The following is a 23,664-nucleotide window of genomic DNA, read 5'->3' as shown; positions in this document are numbered from 1 at the left end:
GGGTGAATTATCCCTTTAATGATACTATAAAATGTAGAATAATACAACTGCATGGAAATACTAGGCTAGATACACAGAGACATCGATCATGTGATCATAATGAAAGTTCACAACGACGGCCACTAGAGGGCAAATGCAGACAGTCATGTCTGAACGTTGTACGCAGTAGAAAAGCGGATACGAGAGTGGTTTTGTGTGCGTTCACACCTGTCGTTGAGCTCTTGAGCGATGAGCAGGTGTTTGAGGTGATAGTCGATGGCACGCTCATACTCCTGCAGCAGCGTGTACGTGTTTCCCAGACTGTAACACGCTTGAGCTTCCATCACCTGATCCTTCAGTTGTCGAGAGAGCTGAAGAGTTTTCCTGGAGAGCAGAGAAAATCGAGGCTAGTTGCTGATATTCTGCTCTCTAGATATGGATTGGGTTCCATGTAAGAATATGAATAAAAAGTTTGGGGACATAAGAGTCTCTTCTGCTCACCAAGGCTGCATTTATTTGCAGAAAAAAAATGTGAAATATTTTTACAATGTAAAATAACAATTTTCTATGTGAAAATATAGTAAAATGTAATTTATTCCTGTGATCAAAGGTGAATTTTCAGCATCATTACTCCAGTCTTCAGTGTCACATGATCCTTCAGAAATCATTCTAATATGATGATTTGCTGCTCAAGAAACATTTATGATTATTATCAGTGTTTTTCCTCTTGCCTGTTACATGTGAAATCTTCTCTAGATGTTTGTACAGCATCATTTCTGTTTCTTTAATTAAAAAAAAAAACACCCACAGGCGTCCTGCATCCTCTAGATGGCGCTGTAGTCATGATTACCTGTAATACTCTGTTGCTGCATTGAACTGGCCCAGGAAAATGAGAGCGTTGCCTAGGTTACTGTATGCTCTCCGCTCGGCTGCCTTGTCGCCAAATTCCTTTGCAATGGAAAGACGCTGGAAACAACAAGGACGGATTGTGTGTTACTTTGAAATGCAAATCCCTGTGAAATTCCAAAGCAGAAATGCAGATGAAATCAAATCAAGCGTATGAGATCGCACAGTTTAAGCGAAACGAGTTGTTTGTTGACATGAGGGTTTTACCTCTCTGTGGAACTTAATGGCCTCAACAAAATTACCCAGCAGGTAATGAGTGTTGCCAAGGTTACCGAAGGCTCTTCCCTGGGCAGCTCGGTCTCCCAACTCCTTCACCAGAGAGAGATTCATCCTAAAAAAGAGTTAGGAGGACAGAAACAATCAATAATTAGCAGTTTGTTAGTATTTATTATTATCAATAACATCTTTGTGACATGTACAGTACAGTCCAAAAGTTTGGAACCACTAAGATTTTTAATGTTTTTAAAAGAAGTTTCGTCTGCTCACCAAGGCTACATTTATTTAATTAAAAATACAGTAAAAAACAGTAATATTGTGAAATATTATTACAATTTAAAATAACTGTGTACTTTTTAAATATATTTGACAAAGTAATTTATTCCTGTGATGCAAAGCTGAATTTTCAGCATCGTTACTCCAGTCTTCAGTGTCACATGATCCTTCAGAAATCATTCTAATATGCTGATTTGCTGCTCAAGAAACATTTATGATTATTTTCAATGTTGAAAACAGTTGTGTACTTTTTTTTTCAGGATTCCTTGATGAATAGAAAGTTCAAAAGAACAGCATTTATCTGAAATACAAAGCTTCTGTAGCATTATACACTACCGTTCAAAAGTTTGGGGTCAGTAAGAATTTTTATTTTTATTTCTTTGAAAAGAAATTAAAGAAATGAATATTTTTATTCAGCAAGGATGCATTAAATCAATCAAAAGTGGCAGTAAAGACATTTATAATGTTACAAAAGATTAGATTTCAGATAAACACTGTTCTTTTGAACTTTCTATTCATCAAATAATCCTGAAAAAAAATATTGTACACAAATATTTTGTACAATTGTACACATTAAATGTTTCTTGAGCAGCAAATCAGCATATTAGAATGATTTCTGAAGGATCATGTGACACTGAAGACTGGAGTAATGATGCTGAAAATTCAGCTTTGCATCACAGGAATAAATTACTTTGTGAAATATATTCAAATAGAAAACAGTTATTTTAAATTGTAATAATATTTCACAATATTACTGTTTTTTTACTGTATTTTTAATTAAATAAATGTAGCCTTGGTGAGCAGACGAAACTTCTTTTAAAAACATTAAAAATCTTAGTGGTTCCAAACTTTTGGACTGTACTGTATATATATAAGCGACTGTCATGGTCGAGCAATTCCACTGTATTTTTTACAAATACTACACTTTTTGTGCCACGAACTGTATTAAGAGTTTTTAAGGTGAGAATGTAGTTGTTTAGACCTGAAATATGCGACTCATATTTAATCATAGCACCTATTTTACAATTTGTTTAGACGTTTTCGGAGATGTGAGCTCCAGGACGTCAGCGGTCGTTCAATGCTCGAGTACCCGCTGAGAACAGATTCATCTCGGCCAGTGCTTCGGGTATTTGCCGCTGTCTCTTACAGTGGTTAAACATGAGATCTAATTTATTTTTGGTACATAAAACAGGCAATCTTTGGTCTTATTAATCTATTACTTGTTGAGCAAATCAAATTGAGCTATGTTAAATTTAATAATTTAATATTAAGGCGATATATTTAACACATCCTGTAAAGCACTGCTTTTGTACCTTTGAATTTTGTTGCTCAATAAATATTATTTTATATAAATATGGTGACACGGTGGGTGTTGTAGTATTCAATGCACGACGAAGGAGATATCTTCAGTAACATTTAATGGAGTACTATGAACAGGACAAATCACCAGGAAATCATACCACATAACATAATCAATACAGGACAAAGATTGGACTGAAACTGGAGGCTTAAATACACAGCAAACAAGGGGTTAACGAGACTAAATTAACAAGACACACCTGAACTGAGGACACTAATTAATCTGTAACCAAACAACAAACAGACTGGCACATGAGGAGAACTGAAACAATTTACAAACTAGAAAACTGACTAAGAAACTGAAGACAGGGAAAAAGCATGAAAACAGAACAAAAACAAACTCAAAACGTGACGTATGGTTTTGTACCGAATGTTGTGATTCATCTCGTAGCTGGTCACTTTGATTCAAGGAAGTTTATTCAAGAACTTTTTAAAAACAAACGGAAAAAAAAATTTCCAGACATGGCGGCTGAAAGAAATATTTAAGCTTATATTTAAAGATTTGAATTGCATATAAAATGTCCATGCATTTGGATTACACAGTGAACTTTAAGTGATGCATATTTGTCAGTCATGCATTAATGAAACAGGTCAGATTTGACTAATAATCTGAATGCATTTTACATAATAAACATTTTTTTATATATTTATCATTTGATATGGTTTATTAAAGTAGTTTGCTGCATTTAGATCAGTTCATACTTTTTAACTAAAATGTAATTATTTTTGCAGGTTTATGCTGATTTGAATAAAAGCATTTAAAAAACATGATTATTTAATCAATAAAATGTGATGTGATTTCTCTGAGAGCAGAAATCCGCCCTGTTTCATTTATGCATGACTGAAGAATATGCATCACATGACGTTTATTAGTTTATGTTAAAATCGTGTGATCCAAACACAGATGTTTTTATATGAAACTCAAATAAATTTAGGCTTAATTATTTGTGAGCTCAGAAGCACAGATTTCCCTGTTCTGCGTGTTTTCTGAGTAAATGAGAGACTGTTTGAGGTCGTTTTTCCTCCGTCTGACACCTCTGGTCTCTCGGCGTCTCATTTATGTTCCGTTTAACCTTCTGGATCTGCTAAATGTGGCTGTTAATAATGAGCAGTCGAGCAAACGGGTCTCTGTGGGCTGGGTTTAATGATGCTGGGATACATCAGTAAACAATCTGAGTGTTGGACTCACTCGTAGAAGGCCGTGGCGCGCTGCAGCGTGTCTCTGACGTCGGAGGGAAGGTCTCCGGGATCTTGAGCGCTGCCCCACAGCTGCTGCTTCCCTTTGGCATGAAACACGTTCCCGATGTTATACAGAGCCCTGGCCTCTCCAACCTGCAGAAACACATTCAGGACATCAGCCGTTTGTACAAGTGTCAAAATTTAATCCACTTATCTCCTTCACGATGCAAATGTGTGAAATAAAATCAATAATTCAGCCACAGAGCAGTAAAAAAACAAACAAACAGCAAGGAAGAGGTTACACAAGAGTACAAAAACAGACAGACACTCACACACACACACACACACACAGACATACAGAGAGAGCATAATGAACTGGTTTAACAATATGGTAAAACTGAGCCAAAAGACTCAAAATAAGAGGTTGAAATCAGATCAGATTTCATAATTTAACAATTTTTGTTACATTTGAACATTTATCGAATTTTGATGTTGTGTGTAATAAAATGCCATCATCTGTGTTCAGGTTTGATTAGTAAAATGAATGCAAAAACTGACACTTCAAGTCAACATTTCAAAAACAACAACAACAAAAATCTAAACCTTCACAAAACGTAGTCTTTGAGAACGTCTAAAATCCACAACTTATAAGTATTTATATCTAAAAACCACTTTACATAGAAGTATATTGGCATCTAGTGGTTACACCATGGCATTACATTAGTTTTTCTTTTTTTACTCCCACCAGATGGCACTAATCTACCTTAAAAAATTGGATTTTAAATGCCTTGTCTCTATTTTAACATTAAATATTGCTGTAATTGAAAAATAGCTCAAAAATATATTAGAAAACAATTTGTGTTATTTGTTATTAGAAAAACGTGTTATTTTCAATGGAGAAAAATAGCTAATAAAAATTGTATAAATATTGCATAGTATCCTAAAATCCCTTCAAACTGTTAAATAATAATCAAAAAAATATTATTGAACACAAATATATTAAATTGGTTTCCCTGAAAAACAAAGAAATTACATGTTAAGCCTTCAGTCACTTTTTACCACGAAGGAGCCAGGTGTGACCAAACAAAGAAGACCAGTTACAATTGTCACATCCTTTTTAATTCAACAGACCAACCTTTCTGACAGTGTTTACAAGAAATTTCACACTGACTCTGAAACCAAGAGACACTCCTAGGAAAAAAACATTAACTGTGGTTCTAGAAGAACGCTTTATGCCAAAAAGGTTCTAAGGAGAAATATCTTAAATGATTGCATAATACTTTAATTTTTTCTTAGTGATAAATTAAGTTTAGCTGTTTAATTCTCAAAATTTAAATCACAATAAAAATGAATTAAAACAAAATGAATTAATTGAAACTAAATCCATAAAATGATCCCATGTTGGAAGCTCTGAAAGGTTCTATATATGATGCACCTGATGCAACACCTTAAGTTTCCATATAGAACCTTTTGTTATAAGTTTGTAGACACTTTAAAGTCAACAATTTCTCTTGAGATGCATCATATTAAAGAGGTAAAATGGCTTGCAAATGCTGCAAAAAAATACTATGGTAGTCAATGGGAGCGAGATCTGCTTGGTTTGCTTTGGTCCAAAGCAAGTACAGTATAAACCTCCAAAATATATATTTGAAGGTTATTTGATTATCAAATCCAATGTGTCTCTCAATTTAGCAAGTGTAAAAACATATAAATAAAAAAATAAAATAAAAGTAAAGTGAAATAACCCTGTTTTCATTCTCCATAATCTCAGACTGTCTGTGCATTAACTGTCTGATGAATAAAATCACAAAACTGGAAGTCACTTCCTCAATCTCGAGTCAGATGTAATGATGGTGTTTTTCTCACCTTGTCTCCTTGTTCTTGAGAAATGTCCAGGTGTCTCTGACAGCACACAGCTGCTTCATCATAGCGGCCCAAAACCTTCAGAGTGTTTCCCAGATTCCCACTGGCTTTCCCTTCTCCGATCCGGTCCCCGATCGTCCTAGATTAAAATGCAACTCAGTTTGTTTTCTTTAGACAGATTTGCATGAAACTGAACTCACATTTGAAAGGATAATTGACTGCAATCAATCTGCGGCAGTGAGCTGTTAGTCCTCACCGAGCGAGAGTGAGGTCGTGCCGATGGTACTCCAGCGCTTTGCCGTACTCCTTCAGGTAGAAGTAGCCGTTGCCCAGCTGGCTGTAGATGGCACTGAGGGTCTTGAGATCTTCTGTTCCCACCTGAACAGCAGCTTCGAAGAACGCTGTGCCACCTTTAAAATCTCCCGCTTTACACAGTCTCTCCCCCTCCAGCGCCAGCTCCAGACAAGAGGCTTCCATTCTGGAAAACACATTTGTGTGATTAATGAAACTGATGGGCTTTCTCAGGAAAAATGGCATAATATAGTCAAGCTGAACATTGAATTGTTTGAGATGTTGCACAATAATAGGACTGGACTAGCCAGCTAACATATATGTTCTAAAAATGTTTTACTAGCATTCTCACTAGTCATGAAAAACGTTATTATGGGGTCAAGAGTGTAGCGCTGGAACCCTATTGTAATTGTTAAAATTTCCAAGGATCAGCATTCTCCCCTAAAAGTGATCAGACAGACCAAACCGTAAGTCATCGAGACTTGAAACTTTGAGGGCTGGTAGTACTCACACCATCTACAATGTCACCAAGGCTCGCCCCGATCGGCCTGACGGGGGCGCTACAGCGCTCAAAAGTACGAAATGGCTTGTAACTCTTTTTGAAAAACCTACTTTAGCGAACTAGTCCTACGTTTTTGACCCAATCAGAACCAAACCAGTGCAGTGAGATTCTCTGGAGTCTGATTGTCAATAATTATCAAAAAAAAGTTGAAATTTCGATTCACGATCCCTAAGGTCTGCCAAAACGTTTGAAATGGGTGGAGCCACTTTTACTAAAATGGCTATAACTCGTGAACGGAATGAGATATTTTCACCAAACTCAGCACACATGCTGTGAACTCATGAGCTCATTCTGTGGTCGCATGAAAAATTACATGGTGTCTGGCCACTTGGTGGCGCTATAACAGCAAAAAAAACCATGAAAACGGCCATAACTGCTTCACCGTTAGTCTGATTGACTTGAAAATTGGCTTGCAGTGTCTTTGTCCGAGGTACAATGATTGTCTGGATATTGACGTATCTCGAAAAACATGTCCGCCATTGACCAATGAATGACTTGCTCGACCTGTATGAGAAATTCGAAAGAAATAAGCCACCGGGGGGGCCTATGCATTTTTCACGTGCGTAAAAGATCGTGTATCATGTGATTTTTCGCACACGCCCACGACATTTGTACCACATGGTAGAACTTCTTATTCTAAGCAACTTAAATATTGGAGATTATTTCAAAAACTAACTTTGGTGAACTAGTCCTAGGTTTTCGGTTCAACCGCGATAAAACCACTCCTGTGCAATTCAAGGTAGTTCATTATAATTATTAGTACTCACACCATCTACAATGTCACCAAGGCTCGCCCCAATCGGCCTGATGGGGGCGCTACAGCGCTCAAAAGTATGAAATGGCTTGTAACTCCTGCTTTTCGTTTTGGAGAATTTTTTTTTTTTTTTTTTTTTTTTTAACTACTTTTGCAAAATAGTCCTAGGTTTTTGACCCAATCAGAACCAAACCAGTGCAGTGAGATTCTCTGGAGTCAGGTTGTCAATGAATATCAAAAAAAAAAAAAAAATTTCAATTTCAATTCACGGTCCCTAAGGGCCGCCCGCCAAAACATTAGAAGTGGGTGGAGCCACTTTTACTAAAATGGCTATAACCCGTAAACTGAATGAAAAGGACGCGGCGACTGGCCACTTGGTGGTGCTATAACAGCAAAAAAAAACATGAAAACGGCCATAACTACTTCAACGTTAGTCCAATTGACTTGAAAATTGGCATTGTCTTTGTACAAGGTACCATGATTGTCTATGACATTGACATATCTCGAAAAACATATCCGCCATCGGCCACTGAAGTTTGAGCAGCTATCAGACAAGGTTAACGGAGGCTGATCGGAACAAAACTTGCTGGGTCTGTATGAGAAATTCAAAAGGAAATCAGCCACCGGGGGGCGCCTACGCATTTTTCACGTGCGTAAAAGACTGTGTATCATGTGATTTTTCGCACACGCCCACGACATTCGTACCACATGGTAGAACTCCTCATTCTGAGCAACTTTGCCTTAGTTGTTCGTTAAATATTGGAGATTATTATAAAAACTAACTTTAGTAAACTAGTCCAAGGTTTTTGGTTCAAACTCGATAAAACCACTCCTGCACAATTCGCGGGACTCTCAAGGTCAATAGTTATCAAAAAAATGTTGAACTTTGGCCTTTGTGTAGCTATAACAGGGTCTTTTAGAAAATGGACATGGCAAAATATACTCAAAAGCCTATATGAAAGCCTAAACGAAAACTCAGAAACTTTAAAGCTAAAAAAACATGTAAATTGCCTGTATTGGCTGTAAATAGTCTTTTCCATCTATCGAGATGGTTACATGCTTGCTAAATAAAATATAATACCTTTTTATGCTCGTACTTAAAGGCCTTAAAGCACTTGAACCCTGATAATTGCTGAAAATGGGCATGGCAAAATATACTTGAAAGCCTATATGAAAGCCTAAACGAAAACTCAGAACTTCATGAAAATAGGTGATTGCACATGTGACAGAAGATTCTAAACAAGCATGCAAATTTTTATGGAGATCTGATCATAGGTGGTGCTATAACTGTTTTTTAGCTTTAAAAACCATGTTTTCCTTAGTAAATTGCCTGTATTGGCTGTAAATGGTCTTTTCCATCTATCGAGATGGTTACATGCTTGCTAAATAAAATATAATACCTTTTTACACACATACTTAAAGGCACTTGAACCCTGATAATTGCTGCTCACAGCTATATTTTCTGAATGCTTTTTAATGCTTCAAGACTGTACTTTTGAAAATGTTATGAGAATGTCACATTTAATTGTTCTTTCAACATATAAAACACCCATGATTCTATTTTAACGATGTTTCTTCTTGATTACGTGAACTTTAGAGCAGCATTGCATTCTAGCATTTTGAAAACTTTAAGAGAATGTTACATTTGAATGTTCTCTCAACATATAAAACACCCATGATTCTATTTTAACGATGTTTCTTCTTGATTACGTGAACTTTAGAGCAGCATTGCATTCTAGCATTTTGAAAACTTTAAGAGAATGTTACATTTGAATGTTCTCTCAACATTTAAAACACCCATGTTTTTTAGATTTTAAGAATGTTTTCTCTCAACATGACGAGAATGTATTTCAAACATTCCATTCCAACATTCCATAAACATTATTTTAAGAATGTTTTGTCCTAACATTTTCATAACCTTCAAAAAACATTAGTGAAAGTTATGGGTATCAGTCTCATTAAGAGCTTAGCTGGTGTAGATCATCCTCAGAGAGCAAATGAACCTGCTTGATTTACACACCTTAAGAACAGTCTGTAATCTGAGCATTCTGAACAATGGAGTGGCATAATGCCTGACTTTGCGCTTAGTAGGTGATGTTTAGTAATTCTGATAAACAGGTTATTTATTACGCATTATATGTTCAGCCAGAAGTGAACGGAGCTGTTGTTGTACAAGCAGGAAGAACTAAAAATATCTCTGCAGGACTTCAGATGGTCAAAGGGTGAGATTCACATACTTTAATGATGCCGGCTGGTTTCCGTTCAGTTTATAGACTGACTAACTGCATGAAAAAAACATATGACATATCACATGGGAGATAGTTTCTGCTTGTGTATAGATGGTGATGAAACTGAAAGACTTGTGCTTCAGATGTTCAGCATCTAATTATTTTTATAGTCTTTCAATTTTTAGGTTTAGTTATTCATTTTTGTATTATGTTAGGATTTAAATTTATGTAACCATGTGCAAATTGGCCTGTAGGTTCATAGAGTTTTGGCTGCAGAGAAAAGAATTCAAGTCATTTGAAAGATGTCGTCAATGAGTGCATTTTGTGCCAAAGCAAAGATAAATGATCCAGAGTTTAATCCACACAGACTAATGATTTAGCAACATTTTAGTTAAGGACAGTTTCGTAAAGTCACATTTTGATTGGCACATTTGACGCACACACTTCCTGCCCCTCGAAAAATGCAGCTAGGCTAAAGGTTTACATTTTTATTTTTATTTTTTCATATTTAGAGGGCTAGATAATCGGTTACAGTTCAGGCTGTTTTGCATAAAATGATGCATCTGTTAAACGGGTTGTAATGAGCATGTGTTTTAAAGCAAACACAGTTAATTCCTTTTGCTGGTGGTGGTGTCATGTCTGTGGTAAATCCCCTAAGACACATTTATATCTGGTGGTCTGAAATGTGTTTGAGTCATGGATATCGATGAGTTGAATTTTCGAATATGTTGGCCTTGGCAGTTTTCCTTTTTGTTTGGTTGGTTCTGCATTCTCTCACACTATACAAGTTTCAGAACATTCAGGCCGAGCACATGTTGTGATATTCAGCTTTGTTTCGATCAGTCTTGCATTCTCATTACAGTTAAATGTAAAACATATTTCCATCACGCTCTCGGAGCTTCGATGGTCTGAAAGCAATTATATCTAGCCATGCTTTGACAACAGCTCCCTCGTTTTGCTTCTTTTCCATTAATGTCTGAAACAGTCATGCTGTTGGTTTGGCTGCTCTAGACCGAGAGAGATTTATTCAGTTCTGCGGCCTGGAAAGAATGTTGGCCCGAACCGTAGATGGACCCACATCCACCTCTGCTTTGTTTTATACTGGGAGACGTTTCGAGGCAAGAAACACCACAAGATTTTTACATTTTCTGAAATGACATGAGTGGTTTCTAGATGGTTTCTTGCTGTCTGGCATGAAAAGATTTCTGCACCCTCGCATTTCAGCGATCTTCTGGTCTCTAGATGTGCCGCATCTGATCTTAGTAAATTAGCAGCACAACTCTCCTGTCAAGGACATGCCATTAATACTTCACATCTCTGAGCATCAGTAATAGACAAGTCAAGTCACCTATAGCATACAAATAGTTTCAAAGCAGCTTCACAGTAATAAACAGGAAAATAACAATATTAATGTCATAAAATTAATCAATTATTATATTATATTCTGAAAATCTGACTTTTTCTGTGTTTAAGTGCTATAATCGGGTCCCTGGTGCATCTACCAAGCCTTTCTCTGCAAGCATGTGAAAAAACGAGACGCTCAGATTTCACTCACCCACGGCGCCACCATTTTGTTTTCATAAGTGAAAACGGTGTACTAGTTCTAACGCCATGGTAAAAGTTTGAGCAAAGCATGCTAACTGTTCTGTCGTTGGCTGCACGGACGATCACTGAACACTATTTAGAGTCTCGTTAACTTGGATGGCCTAAAGTTGACCCTGACAAGATCGATTGCTAAAAAAGGAGCGTTTCTGTCTGAACGATATTTTGGAAAACAATATTAGACCATTCACAGCATTTGATAGCAATCATAAACGTTATCCTGGTGTGTATGATTCTGTTTGGCAAACAGGTACTCTAGTGGGCGTCCATACGGGTTTTGCACAAAAGATGAACATGACGGCACATGCTAGTGGATGAGTTGAATCAACTCCACAGCAACTACATCAATTTATCCACTAACCATTCAGAAATGTCTAAAAGTTGTAACTTCTTCCTGAGTCTCTCCATCAGTGTCGACTCCGGTTTGAACAATGTAAGGCTGAACACCGTTACTGACAATCCTCATTTTGGCTGCGAGAGATTCTCCAGCTTTGTTGTTGTTGAGCTGTTAAAGCTCCGCCCTCTTCTGGAAAGGGGGCCGGAGCAGCAGCTCATTTGCATTTAAAGGGACACACACAAAAATGGCGTGTTTTTGCTCACACCCAAATAGGGGCAAATTTGACAAGCTATAATAAATGATCTGTGGGGTATTTTGAGCAGAAACTTCACTGACACATTCTGGAGACACCAGAGACTTATATTACATCTTGTGAAAGGGGACATAATAGGTCTCCTTTAACAAATTCAATCTCAGCTGTAAAGTAGATCTAATAGTGTCATTATTCAGCCTAATTTAGTTCAGTGTTGTTTCAAATCAGTTCAATAACAGTGATAATGTTGCAAAGTCAGCCTAATTCAGTTTAAATTTTGTTTTCTACCAATAGTCTCATTGTATTTAAATATTACTGAATATTAGTTGTCTTTTAAACCCCACTAAAGGATATATCAAAACAGAGCAAAGAACACTAATAATATATTATAATATACATCTCTATAGAGTTTGTGCAGATTGATAAACTCATTAGTCTGAACTGGATTATAAAAAGAACATCTGTAAACCCAGCTAAAAATATATATTTTTTATGTTTACATTAAGTTATGAAAACATTATTTCTAAATGTTGTCTACAAAATATCATTTTTTTCTGTTTGTTTGTTTTAAAACTTTTTGTCTTTATGTAAACGTTAATGGAACATTCTATTTTATCATTCTGCAAACATTATGTGAACGTTACTTTTGAAAGTTCTGAAACAAGTAGTAACATTTAAAAATGTTAAGAGGAACGTCCAACTGAAAATGCTCCATAAACGGTGTATAAATAATGTTTTTGTAACGTTTTGAGAACATTATAGACCAGATAACTTTGAACGAATGTTCTATTAAAGTAACTGACGTTTGCTCATAACTCAGAGAACTTTGCTAGAAAGTTCTGAGAACGTTCCCTGTTAGCTGGGAAAGCTTCCACGCGTACCTGCATTTTGGTTTGGTGCGCGTCTTCTCAACATAGAGCCCGAGTTCCAGTTTCAGGGGTCTCAGTGTAGCCTGTGGTCTGGGGCCACGATGAACCAGGCGACACATGGCTATCTGAGCCCCGCTCAGAGGAAACGCTTCAGTCGACATGATCCACAATTTGCAAAACTCACAGTCCTGACAAAACAGATAACCACAACTCCTAAAAGTCACAGTGATGAAGGTTTTGTTGATTAAAACTGGACTGACCACATTCCATGCGTTTTTTTCTGTGACCAGAGCATCATCTTTCAAATTAAATCTCAGGTTAATAACCAAGCAGAGAGTCCTCAGTCTTCTTCAGTTGAATCCACTGAGCATCATGAACACTAGACTCTCCAAAAGCACCAACAAGATTCTCTGAAACTCCCAATTTCAACTCCTTCTCAACTCCACATATCCATTAGGATCAAAGAAATGCACCCAGCATGAACACGCCGAGACACTGACTGCTCCCGTGAGAGTTGGAAGCTGCCCTAATTCTCCTGAAGGACACCTAGAGCGCAGGACACGGCCAGCTAATCCTGTTCCTGCTGACCCAAAGAGCTCAAACCTCTACAAATGCACAGTCAGTGCACCAATATATGACATAGTATAATTAATAAAGTTTTTATTCGTTTTTTTAGGTGAATAAAACTGATCTGATGTTGATTATAGATGTCTATGAATTATTTCTGACCTTGTGCTTTATTCTGAAAGCCAATTCACATGTCACAAACATAAAGCTCTGCATACAAAATCACCAGGATATCTCTAATAACCGATGATAAAGTAGAAATGATCCATCACATTCCTCTCTGGTATACAAATTCAGTACAGATCAAACATATAAACAACAGTTAGTTCCGGTCCTTGAATCTGATTGGTCGAACATCATTCAAACAGAACTGTTTGTACTAGAGATGCACCGATACTAAGTTTCTCCACTGATACCGATTATTCAGGGTGATATCTGCTGATACCGATACCAATAATTTGGAGGTTTTGCCTTTTTATTTATTTAATTATTATATTTAGAAAGAAATGCAAATAAAAACTTTATTCTCTACATTTCATCTACTTGTTTCAAACACATTACTCAAATTAATATTAACACACATTAACTAAATTCTGAATTACTATTAAATTAATATTTCTTAACTTTCTGAATGTTATTAATTCATATAATTACTATTAATATTGAACATCAAACTGGTTTCTTAGCATTTTCTTTACACAAATCACAAATTCAGTGCATTTTCCTGCCCTCTTTTGATTGACAAGATATATCGTCTATCAGCCAATAGACGATAGTGTGAAAATTTGCTTTTATCGGCTGATACTGATTATTGGCCAACAGATAATCCAGTTGTCATGATCCCGGTTTTGTATGGACTTTTATGTTGTAGTGTTCTTATGTTCCTCTTGTTTCTGTGTTCATTTCAGTGTCCTTTTCTTGTGGCCATGTTTGTAGTTTTGTAGTTTTTCCTGTTGATTAGTCTTCCCCAGGTTTGTCTTGTTACTTGTTATCTTGTTATGCTTGTTTGCCCCTGTGCATTTGAACCCATGTGTTTCCCATGTTCTTGGTTGTATTGTGTGCGTTTGCTGCAGAAAGACAGATTTTTTAAAGTCGACATTTATGTGATTAAAGTCGAGTCGACGTCGACTAGTCGTTGATGATGTCTTTAATGAACAAATAAGGGGCCGTTCACACAGAACACGTTTTTCCATGCACTACTTTTCCATTGTTTTTCTATGTAAATATGCGCTAGACAGACCTCTATATGACTGACACATCGTGCATCTTTTGCAGGGTCTCGTGCGCGACACAGTGTTCTAAAAACACGCCGCTCAAGTTGAGATCAGTTCAACGTTTTCCAACCTATTCCACTGCCCGCGTTTAACATTTTTGAAAGCAAAAATGTGTTGTGTGAATGACCTCGAACTGAGACTGTCTTGTTTTGTCTTGTGCACAGCAATGGCATATGACAGCGCTACCCACAAGCCTATTGCTCCTACATAAGTTTATTTTTATCAGGTTGTTATATTTCTCACAGATTTCTGCTCATCCTAAATCAGATACAGTCGGCAGATGGCAGAGCATTAAAGTCGATTAGTCGGTGCAACCCCTAGTATGAGCCGCTTTCAATTGCCGAGCTGCAAGTTATCATCATGTTTTGTCCATCGTTACAGTGGCAGTGACAGGATTTCATGAGTAGCAATTAAACACAACAGTATTCCTTTTGCTGCTGTAAAACTGACAGAAAAGGATGTTTTACTATGTCTTGTTGTCCAAGGAGTTAAACTTAGAGGTATTGATGGATCATGATTTGTTCGTTAAAACGTTCATACACAGATTTCACACACAAATTTGTGTGTATGCATGCTTAGAGAATGAGACCCACTGATTCATTAAGGAAAGAAACGAGCTGCATGCATGAGTCATCGAATCATTCACTCAACCGATTAGTTTCACAACACTGATTCATTAAAGAATGAGACAAGCTGCATGCATGAGTCATTGAATCATTCACTCAACCGATTAGTTTCACAACACTGATTCATTAAAGAATGAGACAAGCTGCATTCATGAGTCATTGAATCATTCGCTCAACCAATTAGTTTCACAACACTGATTCATTAAAGAATGAGACGAGCTGCATGCATGAGTCATTGAATCATTCACTCAACCGATTAGTTTCACAACACTGATTCATTAAAGAATGAGACAAGCTGCATTCATGAGTCATTGAATCATTCGCTCAACCGATTTGTTTCAAACACGGATTCATTAAGGAATGAGACAAGCTGCGTTCATGAGTCATCGAATCATTCACTCAACCAATTTGTTTCAAACACTGATTCATTAAAGAATGAGACAAGCTGCATGCACGAGTCATTGAATCATTCGCTCAACCAATTTGTTTCAAACACGGATTCATTAAGGAATGAGACAAGCTGCGTTCATGAGTCATCGAATCATTCACTCAACCAATTTGTTTCAAACACTGATTCATTAAAGAATGAGACAAGCTGCATGCACGAGTCATTGAATCATTCGCTCAACCAATTTGTTTCAAACACGGATTCATTAAGGAATGAGACAAGCTGCATGCATGAGTCATTGAATCATTCACTCAAACGATTTGTTTCAAACACGGATTCATTAAGGAATGAGACAAGCTGCATTGCATGAGTCATTGAATCATTCGCTCAACCAATTAGTTTCACAACACTGATTCATTAAATAATGAGACAAGTGCATTCATGAGTCATTGAATCATTCGCTCAACCGATTTGTTTCAAACACGGATTCATTAAAGAATGAGACAAGCTGCATTCATGAGTCATTGAATCATTCGCTCAACCGATTTGTTTCAAACACGGATTCATTAAGGAATGAGACAAGCTGCATTTATGAGTCATCGAATCATTCACTCAACCAATTTGTTTCAAACACTGATTCATTAAAGAATGAGACAAGCTGCATTCATGAGTCATTGAATCATTCGCTCAACCGATTAGTTTCACAACACTGATTCATTAAAGAATGAGACAAGCTGCATTCATGAGTCATTGAATCATTCGCTCAACCGATTTGTTTCAAACACGGATTCATTAAGGAATGAGACAAGCTGCATTTATGAGTCATCGAATCATTCACTCAACCAATTTGTTTCAAACACTGATTCATTAAAGAATGAGACAAGCTGCATTCATGAGTCATTGAATCATTCGCTCAACCGATTAGTTTCACAACACTGATTCATTAAAGAATGAGACAAGCTGCTTGCATGAGTCATTGAATCATTCGCTCAACTGATTTGTTTCAAACACGGATTCATTAAGGAATGAGACAAGCTGCATGCATGAGTCATTGAATCATTCGCTCAACCGATTAGTTTCAAAACACTGATTCATGAGATAAGATGCATAAATGAGTCACTGAGTCTTACTTACTTACATGTAAATGTAAGTACCTTGAAATTAGCTTGTTTATTGAACGAGCAGGTTTTGTCTGTCTGTGATTACCTTGCAGCTTTGGTGCCTACAGACAGCAGCGCTCGAACTCATGATGTGAGCAAGATATTATATTGCTTTATTAGCACCTGCAGACTTTGAAGTCTTTATATTGGGTGTATGGCACACACACTAAGCAGGTCATGCAGTGCATGTCAGGGAAATGCCATCATTTCCCTGACATGCACACGTTTGATCTCAGCAGCGTAAGCGTGTGTGAGACATTCGTCTAGTGTGTCACAACCTCAGTCTCTCAATTAAGTTAAAGGCCGAGATCCTGCATGAATATTTAACGCTCCACACCTCAGTACGAACAACATCAAACGTGAGCCTTCATCACACTTACAGGGGGGGAAAACTGGAAGATATCAGAGCTTATGTAGTGTTGTTGGAAGATTTAGCAGGCTATATTGTGAATGTAAATATTTGATGAATTCTACAGGTGTGGGATAAATTTGCTTTGGTTGCTTTCTTTGATTAATCAGACACTGTTCTATGCAGCTGCTCTTTCTAATGGTCTTGTGGATTATTCGCTGGTTAATCCAGAATTACAGCTAATGAGATTTGGAACAACTAGGATTAAAGTAGAGCATTTAGTAATTAGCTGAGTGCTCTGACATGATCACATTCACCTCCTGAATGAAATAAGGTTATGCACTCACTGACACAGTCACCAACCAGCAACCCTGAGCTGTTGTTTACTATGGAATATAAAAGCACAAGTATGTTTGCTGTGCAAAATTTCAGCGTGCATTGAATACAAAATGCCAAAATGTGCAGTATACAAAAGAACACACAGCGTTGACAGACGAGGAAGAATGTATCGTTAAAAGAGAGTTTGTTGAGCACAGACTAATGACGTCACATGTCAGCAATGACATCATCACAGTGTGTCACATGCTCATCAGTGGGACGCTCTATTGGTTCATGCTCACTGTGCTACTAACCCTGTTCCATTCAGCTGCAAAAGAGTTAAAAAGAGTAAGGACAAAGCCAAGGATTCAAACTCTAGTATACCGGCCAAGTAAAATACCTCCCCAAAGCCATGTCGGCCAGCTCGCAGGAAAAAAAATGGACTAAAGAAAATAAAAATAAATTCTGATTTAGACTTCTAGTTTCCACATGGTAGTCATAAGTCTGCAGTTTAAGTTTGCGTCACATTTAGTGCTAAAGGAAAGATTTTAAACTTTGTTCACAGTAAATTTATGGGGTATGTCTGGTCAAAAAGGACCACAGCACACCAGGATTTAGGCATGGGCAAATGTTTGCCTTGCTCTCCCAATCAGAATTTAGGCACAGAGAGTGTGTTAATCTGTTTTTTGAGATTAATCTGAGATGGGCTGTGTGTTCAGAAACACCAGAAAATTGAAGTATTTTTCTTTTATTGGCTGAAAGTAATGGCGTGTTATACACTTACGAGGCGGCTTCAGTCAAAACGGGCAGAAATATTTCAGTGCTATCAAGGTGTGAATTAAAGGGAGTTTAATGTATCTTCATGAATACTTGTAAATATGAATATACATTTATCTAGCTCTAACCGCCACTAAAATGAGCGGTTGAAATACGCTAGAAAACCTTGATCATTTAAGAACATCCATCCATCCTAGATATTGAAAACAACAGCGGGCCTAACACAGATCCTTGCGGCACTCCATAATTTACTGACGTTATCTTAGATTTTTCTTCGTTGAAATATACAAAATGGTGATTATCTATCTATCTATCTATCTATCTATCTATCTATCTATCTATCTATCTATCTAGTGTATTACCCCCACAAAATGCCCACTCATGATATCTGCTATATCTGCCAAAAAAATGCAATAGTTGTAAGCAAAGTATTGTAATTTTCCATTTCTGATTCTTAATAATGATTAAAAAAAACAATAATGACAGTCTTTATGTCAGTCAGTTTAGATATCAAAAGAACTATAACACATAAATCAACTCAACTCGAAACACTAATACATTTCTTTCTCTAGATGGACAGAATACAGAAAGCCACAGATTCATTCCTGTGGCTGAACCTGTCATGGACTGAACCATTCAGAGTTCTGAACTCAGAAATCATTACTGCATAATGAAGTGATTCCAGCTCCGCTCATTGAGCTCTGTGGATATAAATATTGCTTTGTACCTCAAATTCAAGCAGGCCATTTCTTTCTGTCAGTGTGAATGATTCAAACTCAGTTTTAAAGCAGATACAGAGAGAGATATTATAGAAAAGCTAAAATTACACCTGTGGGTCATCGAGTTTGAAAATAATGCAGCAATGGTGTTACAAAAGCAAATGTGAGTACGATGATGTACCAGGTGAGCTTCCGAGCAAGTTTATTACAAAAACGTCAAAATGTATTAGCTTATAAAAGGTTTCAGTGTTGAAGGTCAATCCAAACGTCAGTTCCTTTCACATTATGAATTCTGGATTCTGTGCATGCTGCCGAGACTGTTTCCTGTGATACTCAGACATCTGTAATGAATGAATGAAGCTCAGCCAGCAAACTTGAGTGATGACTCACTGCTCTGCGCCGAGAGAGAGAGAGATGTCTATAGTCACTATGAGATGTGACGTACACACATCCAGCGTCACTCTGAACCGGCGTTCATGATCTGCAAACGCACGGTGTGACGTCTTCAAGGTATTAGTGATTCTTATTCCTTATGATGATGCAATATTGTTAATGCATGTCAGCAATTAACATCATAATATATTCATCAGAAAGTTTCCTGAACACTGACAGGAACAGAAACAGTGACATGTTTCTTTTTCCGAACTCATGGATTTCAAAATAGAATGCTTTTAAAAATAAAGGTTCCAAAAGGGTTTTTTCCAGCGAAGAACCATTTTTGGTTTCCCAAAGAATCTTTCAGTGAGCAGTTCTTAAAATACTCAATCTTTCTTAGTGTGAAGTACATTTTAAAGGGATAGTTCACCCAAAAATGAAAATTTGATGTTTATCTGCTTACCCCCAGCGCATCCAAGATGTAGGTGACTTTGTTTCTTCAGTAGAACACAAATTATGATTTTTAACTCCAACCGCTGCCAACGACAGTAATGTCTCGCTCTCATTGAAGTATATGCGCAAGACATCACTGTCGTTGTCAGAGCGCGATCAGAACTTACTAACTGAGTGCTGAACACAGTTGGACATAGTGGTGTTTTAGAGGTAAAAAATCATATAAATACTGTTCGGTTTCTCGCACAAACCGATTCGTTTCGTGTCTTAGGACATCAATGTGTCGTCACGAGCCGCAGGTTTTAATTTGACTTGTCTGTGCAAGTTTTATTTACTCTTATAGCAGAAGTTCCCATCCACTCGCATTATTCGACTGACAGACAGCAACGGTTGGAGTTAAAAATCATCATTTGTGTTCTACTGAAGAAACAAAGTCACCTACATCTTGGATGAGCTGGGGGTAAGCAGATAAATATCAAACTTTCATTTTTGGGTGAACTATCCCTTTAATAATCTAAAGAGCAATGGAAGGATTCCATGGATGTTAAAGGTTCTTCATGGACCATCAATGCCAATCAAGAACATTTGAGAGAGAATGATCAAGGCTTGCATAACTCCAGTGCATTATTGCTGAACAGAGCTGAAATCGTTCAAAGTCAGCTGTTTAAGAACATTGTTTGGGAAAAAAAACAACCGTGGTTCATTCATGTTTTCTTGACTTTCATAACACAGAGCCGCGTAACTGTATGCAAAGATCAGGGCAGAGGTGCAAACTGAACTGCTGAACATGCAAATATCTCGGTGAGTTGAATATTGCTCTCCTGCCGTGAGTGTGTCTAATCTATGACACAGAATGTAAACTTTGGACCCACTTTATATTAAAGTGCCCCTATTATGCTATTTTAAAGGTTATGAAGGTCTCCTACGACAGGCTTACATGCATCCAAGGTCAAAAAACACTTTCATTTTCTCATAATAATCATTGTAGCATCAGCTCTTTTCTCACAGTGTCTGAAACGGTTTGATGAAAGATTCGGTTTCTCTAAACCCCGCCTTTCTGAGAGCCTGCTCTGCTCTGATTGGTCAGATGACCCAGTCTTGGTGTGATTGGGTCGAGCAAAGCAGACGTTCTTCAGCCATTGAAGACCATAGGCTGGTATTATGCAAATGTGTTACAATCCTACATAGGTTCAGCAGGAAGTGAGACTCGAATTACTGACGACTCGTTTCAGTTCAGAATCGCTTCTTTCTTTTGAGAGACAAAAACTCCATTGATCTGCATTTAGATTCACAAAAAGCTATATTACACACTACAAGAAAGGGAATATCCCAAAAAGCATAATAGGGGCACTTTAAGTGTCTTAAAGTACTATGTACTAACATTTATATTAATCAATTGATATGGTGCACTTATTGTGTACATACATGTTTTACATTGTACTTGTATTTAAAAATACCTGCATGCAATTACAGCTGTAATTAATTTCTGTAATTACATCTATAATTACACTTTTGACCCCCTTAACCCACCAAACCTGTCCTAACCGTACCCATATCCACCTCAACAGCAGCACAAGTGTTTGCAAAACATCATAAACACAGTAAATACATCATTTTTTAATATGTATAGATACCAAAAATAAAATTGCAGTCTCTCTACTTCAAATTTTCATGTTTAATTCAATGCGTTATTTGCCATTTCTTTGTAATCATTTGTGAAATTACTAACAATTTCTGAGTGAACAATCATTTTTACTTCTCAGTGCATTGAAGTGTGTGGTTTGTGAAGGTGCAACAACACACAGCGAGCCAAAACGGTGGCTTTGCCTTCTCAATCTGTGTCCTCTCACTCCCAGTAGAGCCGATCTGACAGCACCGTCTCCAAGATAATCATGCCCACGTCTACAAGCTCAAGACAGGCCCTCCCTCCCTCCCTCACTCGCCGGCAGACCCTCTCCTCCTCCCGCTGATCATTTTCTTCCACCTCCCCCCATTAAGACCAGCTCTTTCTGTCTGTCTGCTGCAGTCCAGACCCCCGTCCCCCCAGTGCTCAGCTCCTACCTCGAGTGGAGCCTCTTGCTGGCCAGATCGGAGTCCGCGCTGCCCGCCGATTGAGCCATTGGTGAGCTGTAGGAGCCGAAGAGAAACTCCAGCTGCTCACTGCTTCCCTCTTCCTCTGAGGCTCTGAGCAGACGCACTTCAGTCCTCTGTGTGTGTGTGTGCATGTGTGTGTGTGTGTACAGCAATGGCAGCTGCCGAGGAAGTGAGGTATTGTGCAAATAGACCATAAAAGGCAAGTCCCTCCTCTCAGTGACGCTGGTGAGCAGGAAGCTGAATGTGTGTGAATGTGAACGTGCCTCATTGCTACATACACACTGCATGCAAACATGTCCTACCATCTTTTCTCATTCACATTCCCCTGCATAATTATATATTTGTACATGCAACAGTGTCTTTAAACCTTTCATGTATGAGTTATGATAACCTCAGTCAGGATTTTCTTTTTTATTCGTGTTTTTATTTCTCTCTCAGGGCATGAAAAACAAGAATTGAAATGTAATTTTTTTTACACATATTTTTCAAAAAGATTTCCAGATGTCTTCTACAGTGGACAGCATGTGTTTATGGTTTAAACTGAAGAGACACTGTGTTAAATATAGCACAGTAATAACACAGCAATATTCTGTGTATTTAACAAACTAATCAATGCAATTACATAAAATCATGTGAAAACTATAAAATATACAAAAAAATATATAAATGTGAAATATTGCAAACGCAATTGAACTTTATACAAGTTGAACTTCGCGTATCTTTGATGGAATCACGTCCCCATGTTCTGATATCAGAGATCTCTACAACCTGTTGAGGTAAAATTGTGGAAACCCAATTCAGATGCTCCCTCCAGAGTACCAGAGTATGTTGATTTACCCTTATTAGCTGATCATTCATTATGTTCAAGATGGACACATTTCTAACATAGCTCTCCTCTGAGAAAACCTCACGATCAGGTGTTTTCAATCTCATCTAAATGAGCAGTGTTGGGGGTAACGCATTACAAGTAACATAACATGCATTATGTAATCAGATTACTTTTTGGCGTTACGAGTAAAGTAATGCATTAAAAGTAATGTGCATTACATAATCAGATTACTTTTTGATGTTACGAGTAAAGTAATGCATTACAAGTAACATGCATAACGCAATTAGATTACTTTTTGATATTACAGGTAAAGTAACGCATTTCAAGTAACATGCATTACGTATCCAAATTATGTTTTGGTCTAACAAGTAGTGCATTACAAGTAATGTACATAACATAATCAGATTACTTTTTGATGTTACAGGTAAAGTAACGCATTACAAGTAACATGCATTACGTATTCAAATTACTTTTTGGTCTAACAAGTAATGCATTACAAGTAACATGCATAACGCAATTAGTTTACTTTTTGACGTTACAAGTAAAGCAATGCATTACAAGTAACATGCATAACGCAATTAGATTACTTTTTGATGTTACAGGTAAAGTAACGCATTACAAGTAACATGCATTACGTATTCAAAATACTTTTTGGTCTAACAAGTACTGCATTACAAGTAACATGCATAACGCAATTAGTTTGCTTTTTGACGTTACGAGTAAAGCAATGTATTACAAGTAACATGCATAACGCAATTAGATTACTTTTTGATGTTACAGGTAAAGTAACGCATTACAAGTAACATGCATTACGTATCCAAATTACGTTTTGGTCTAACAAGTAGTGCATTACAAGTAATGTACATAACATAATCAGATTACTTTTTGATGTTACAGGTAAAGTAACGCATTACAAGTAACATGCATTACATATTCAAAATAATTTTTTGGTCTAACAAGTACTGCATTAAAAAATATAAATGTGAAATATTGCAAACGCAATTGAACTTTTTGTGTATCTTTGATGGAATCACGTCCCGATGTTCTGATATCAGAGATCT

General features: G+C 37.2%; 1 protein-coding gene across 1 annotated transcript in view; it reads right to left on the bottom strand.

Moving 5' to 3' along the window:
* The window catches only part of gpsm1b (G protein signaling modulator 1b), a 38,024-nt gene extending 16,080 nt beyond the window's left edge, over window positions 1-21,944 (bottom strand). Inside the window, 7 exon segments of the mRNA XM_048189904.1 lie at window positions 208-363; window positions 830-945; window positions 1,093-1,216; window positions 3,926-4,068; window positions 5,782-5,917; window positions 6,035-6,256; window positions 21,742-21,944. Coding sequence (XP_048045861.1) covers window positions 208-363; window positions 830-945; window positions 1,093-1,216; window positions 3,926-4,068; window positions 5,782-5,917; window positions 6,035-6,256; window positions 21,742-21,905 — 1,061 coding nt within the window. The 5' untranslated portion in view covers window positions 21,906-21,944.
* Between the last annotated feature and the right edge of the window lie 1,720 nt (window positions 21,945-23,664).

Source organism: Megalobrama amblycephala, linkage group LG4 (assembly GCF_018812025.1).
Source record: "Megalobrama amblycephala isolate DHTTF-2021 linkage group LG4, ASM1881202v1, whole genome shotgun sequence".
Classification (NCBI taxonomy): Eukaryota; Metazoa; Chordata; class Actinopteri; order Cypriniformes; family Xenocyprididae; genus Megalobrama; species Megalobrama amblycephala.
This window is presented reverse-complemented; position numbering and strand designations above follow the sequence as displayed.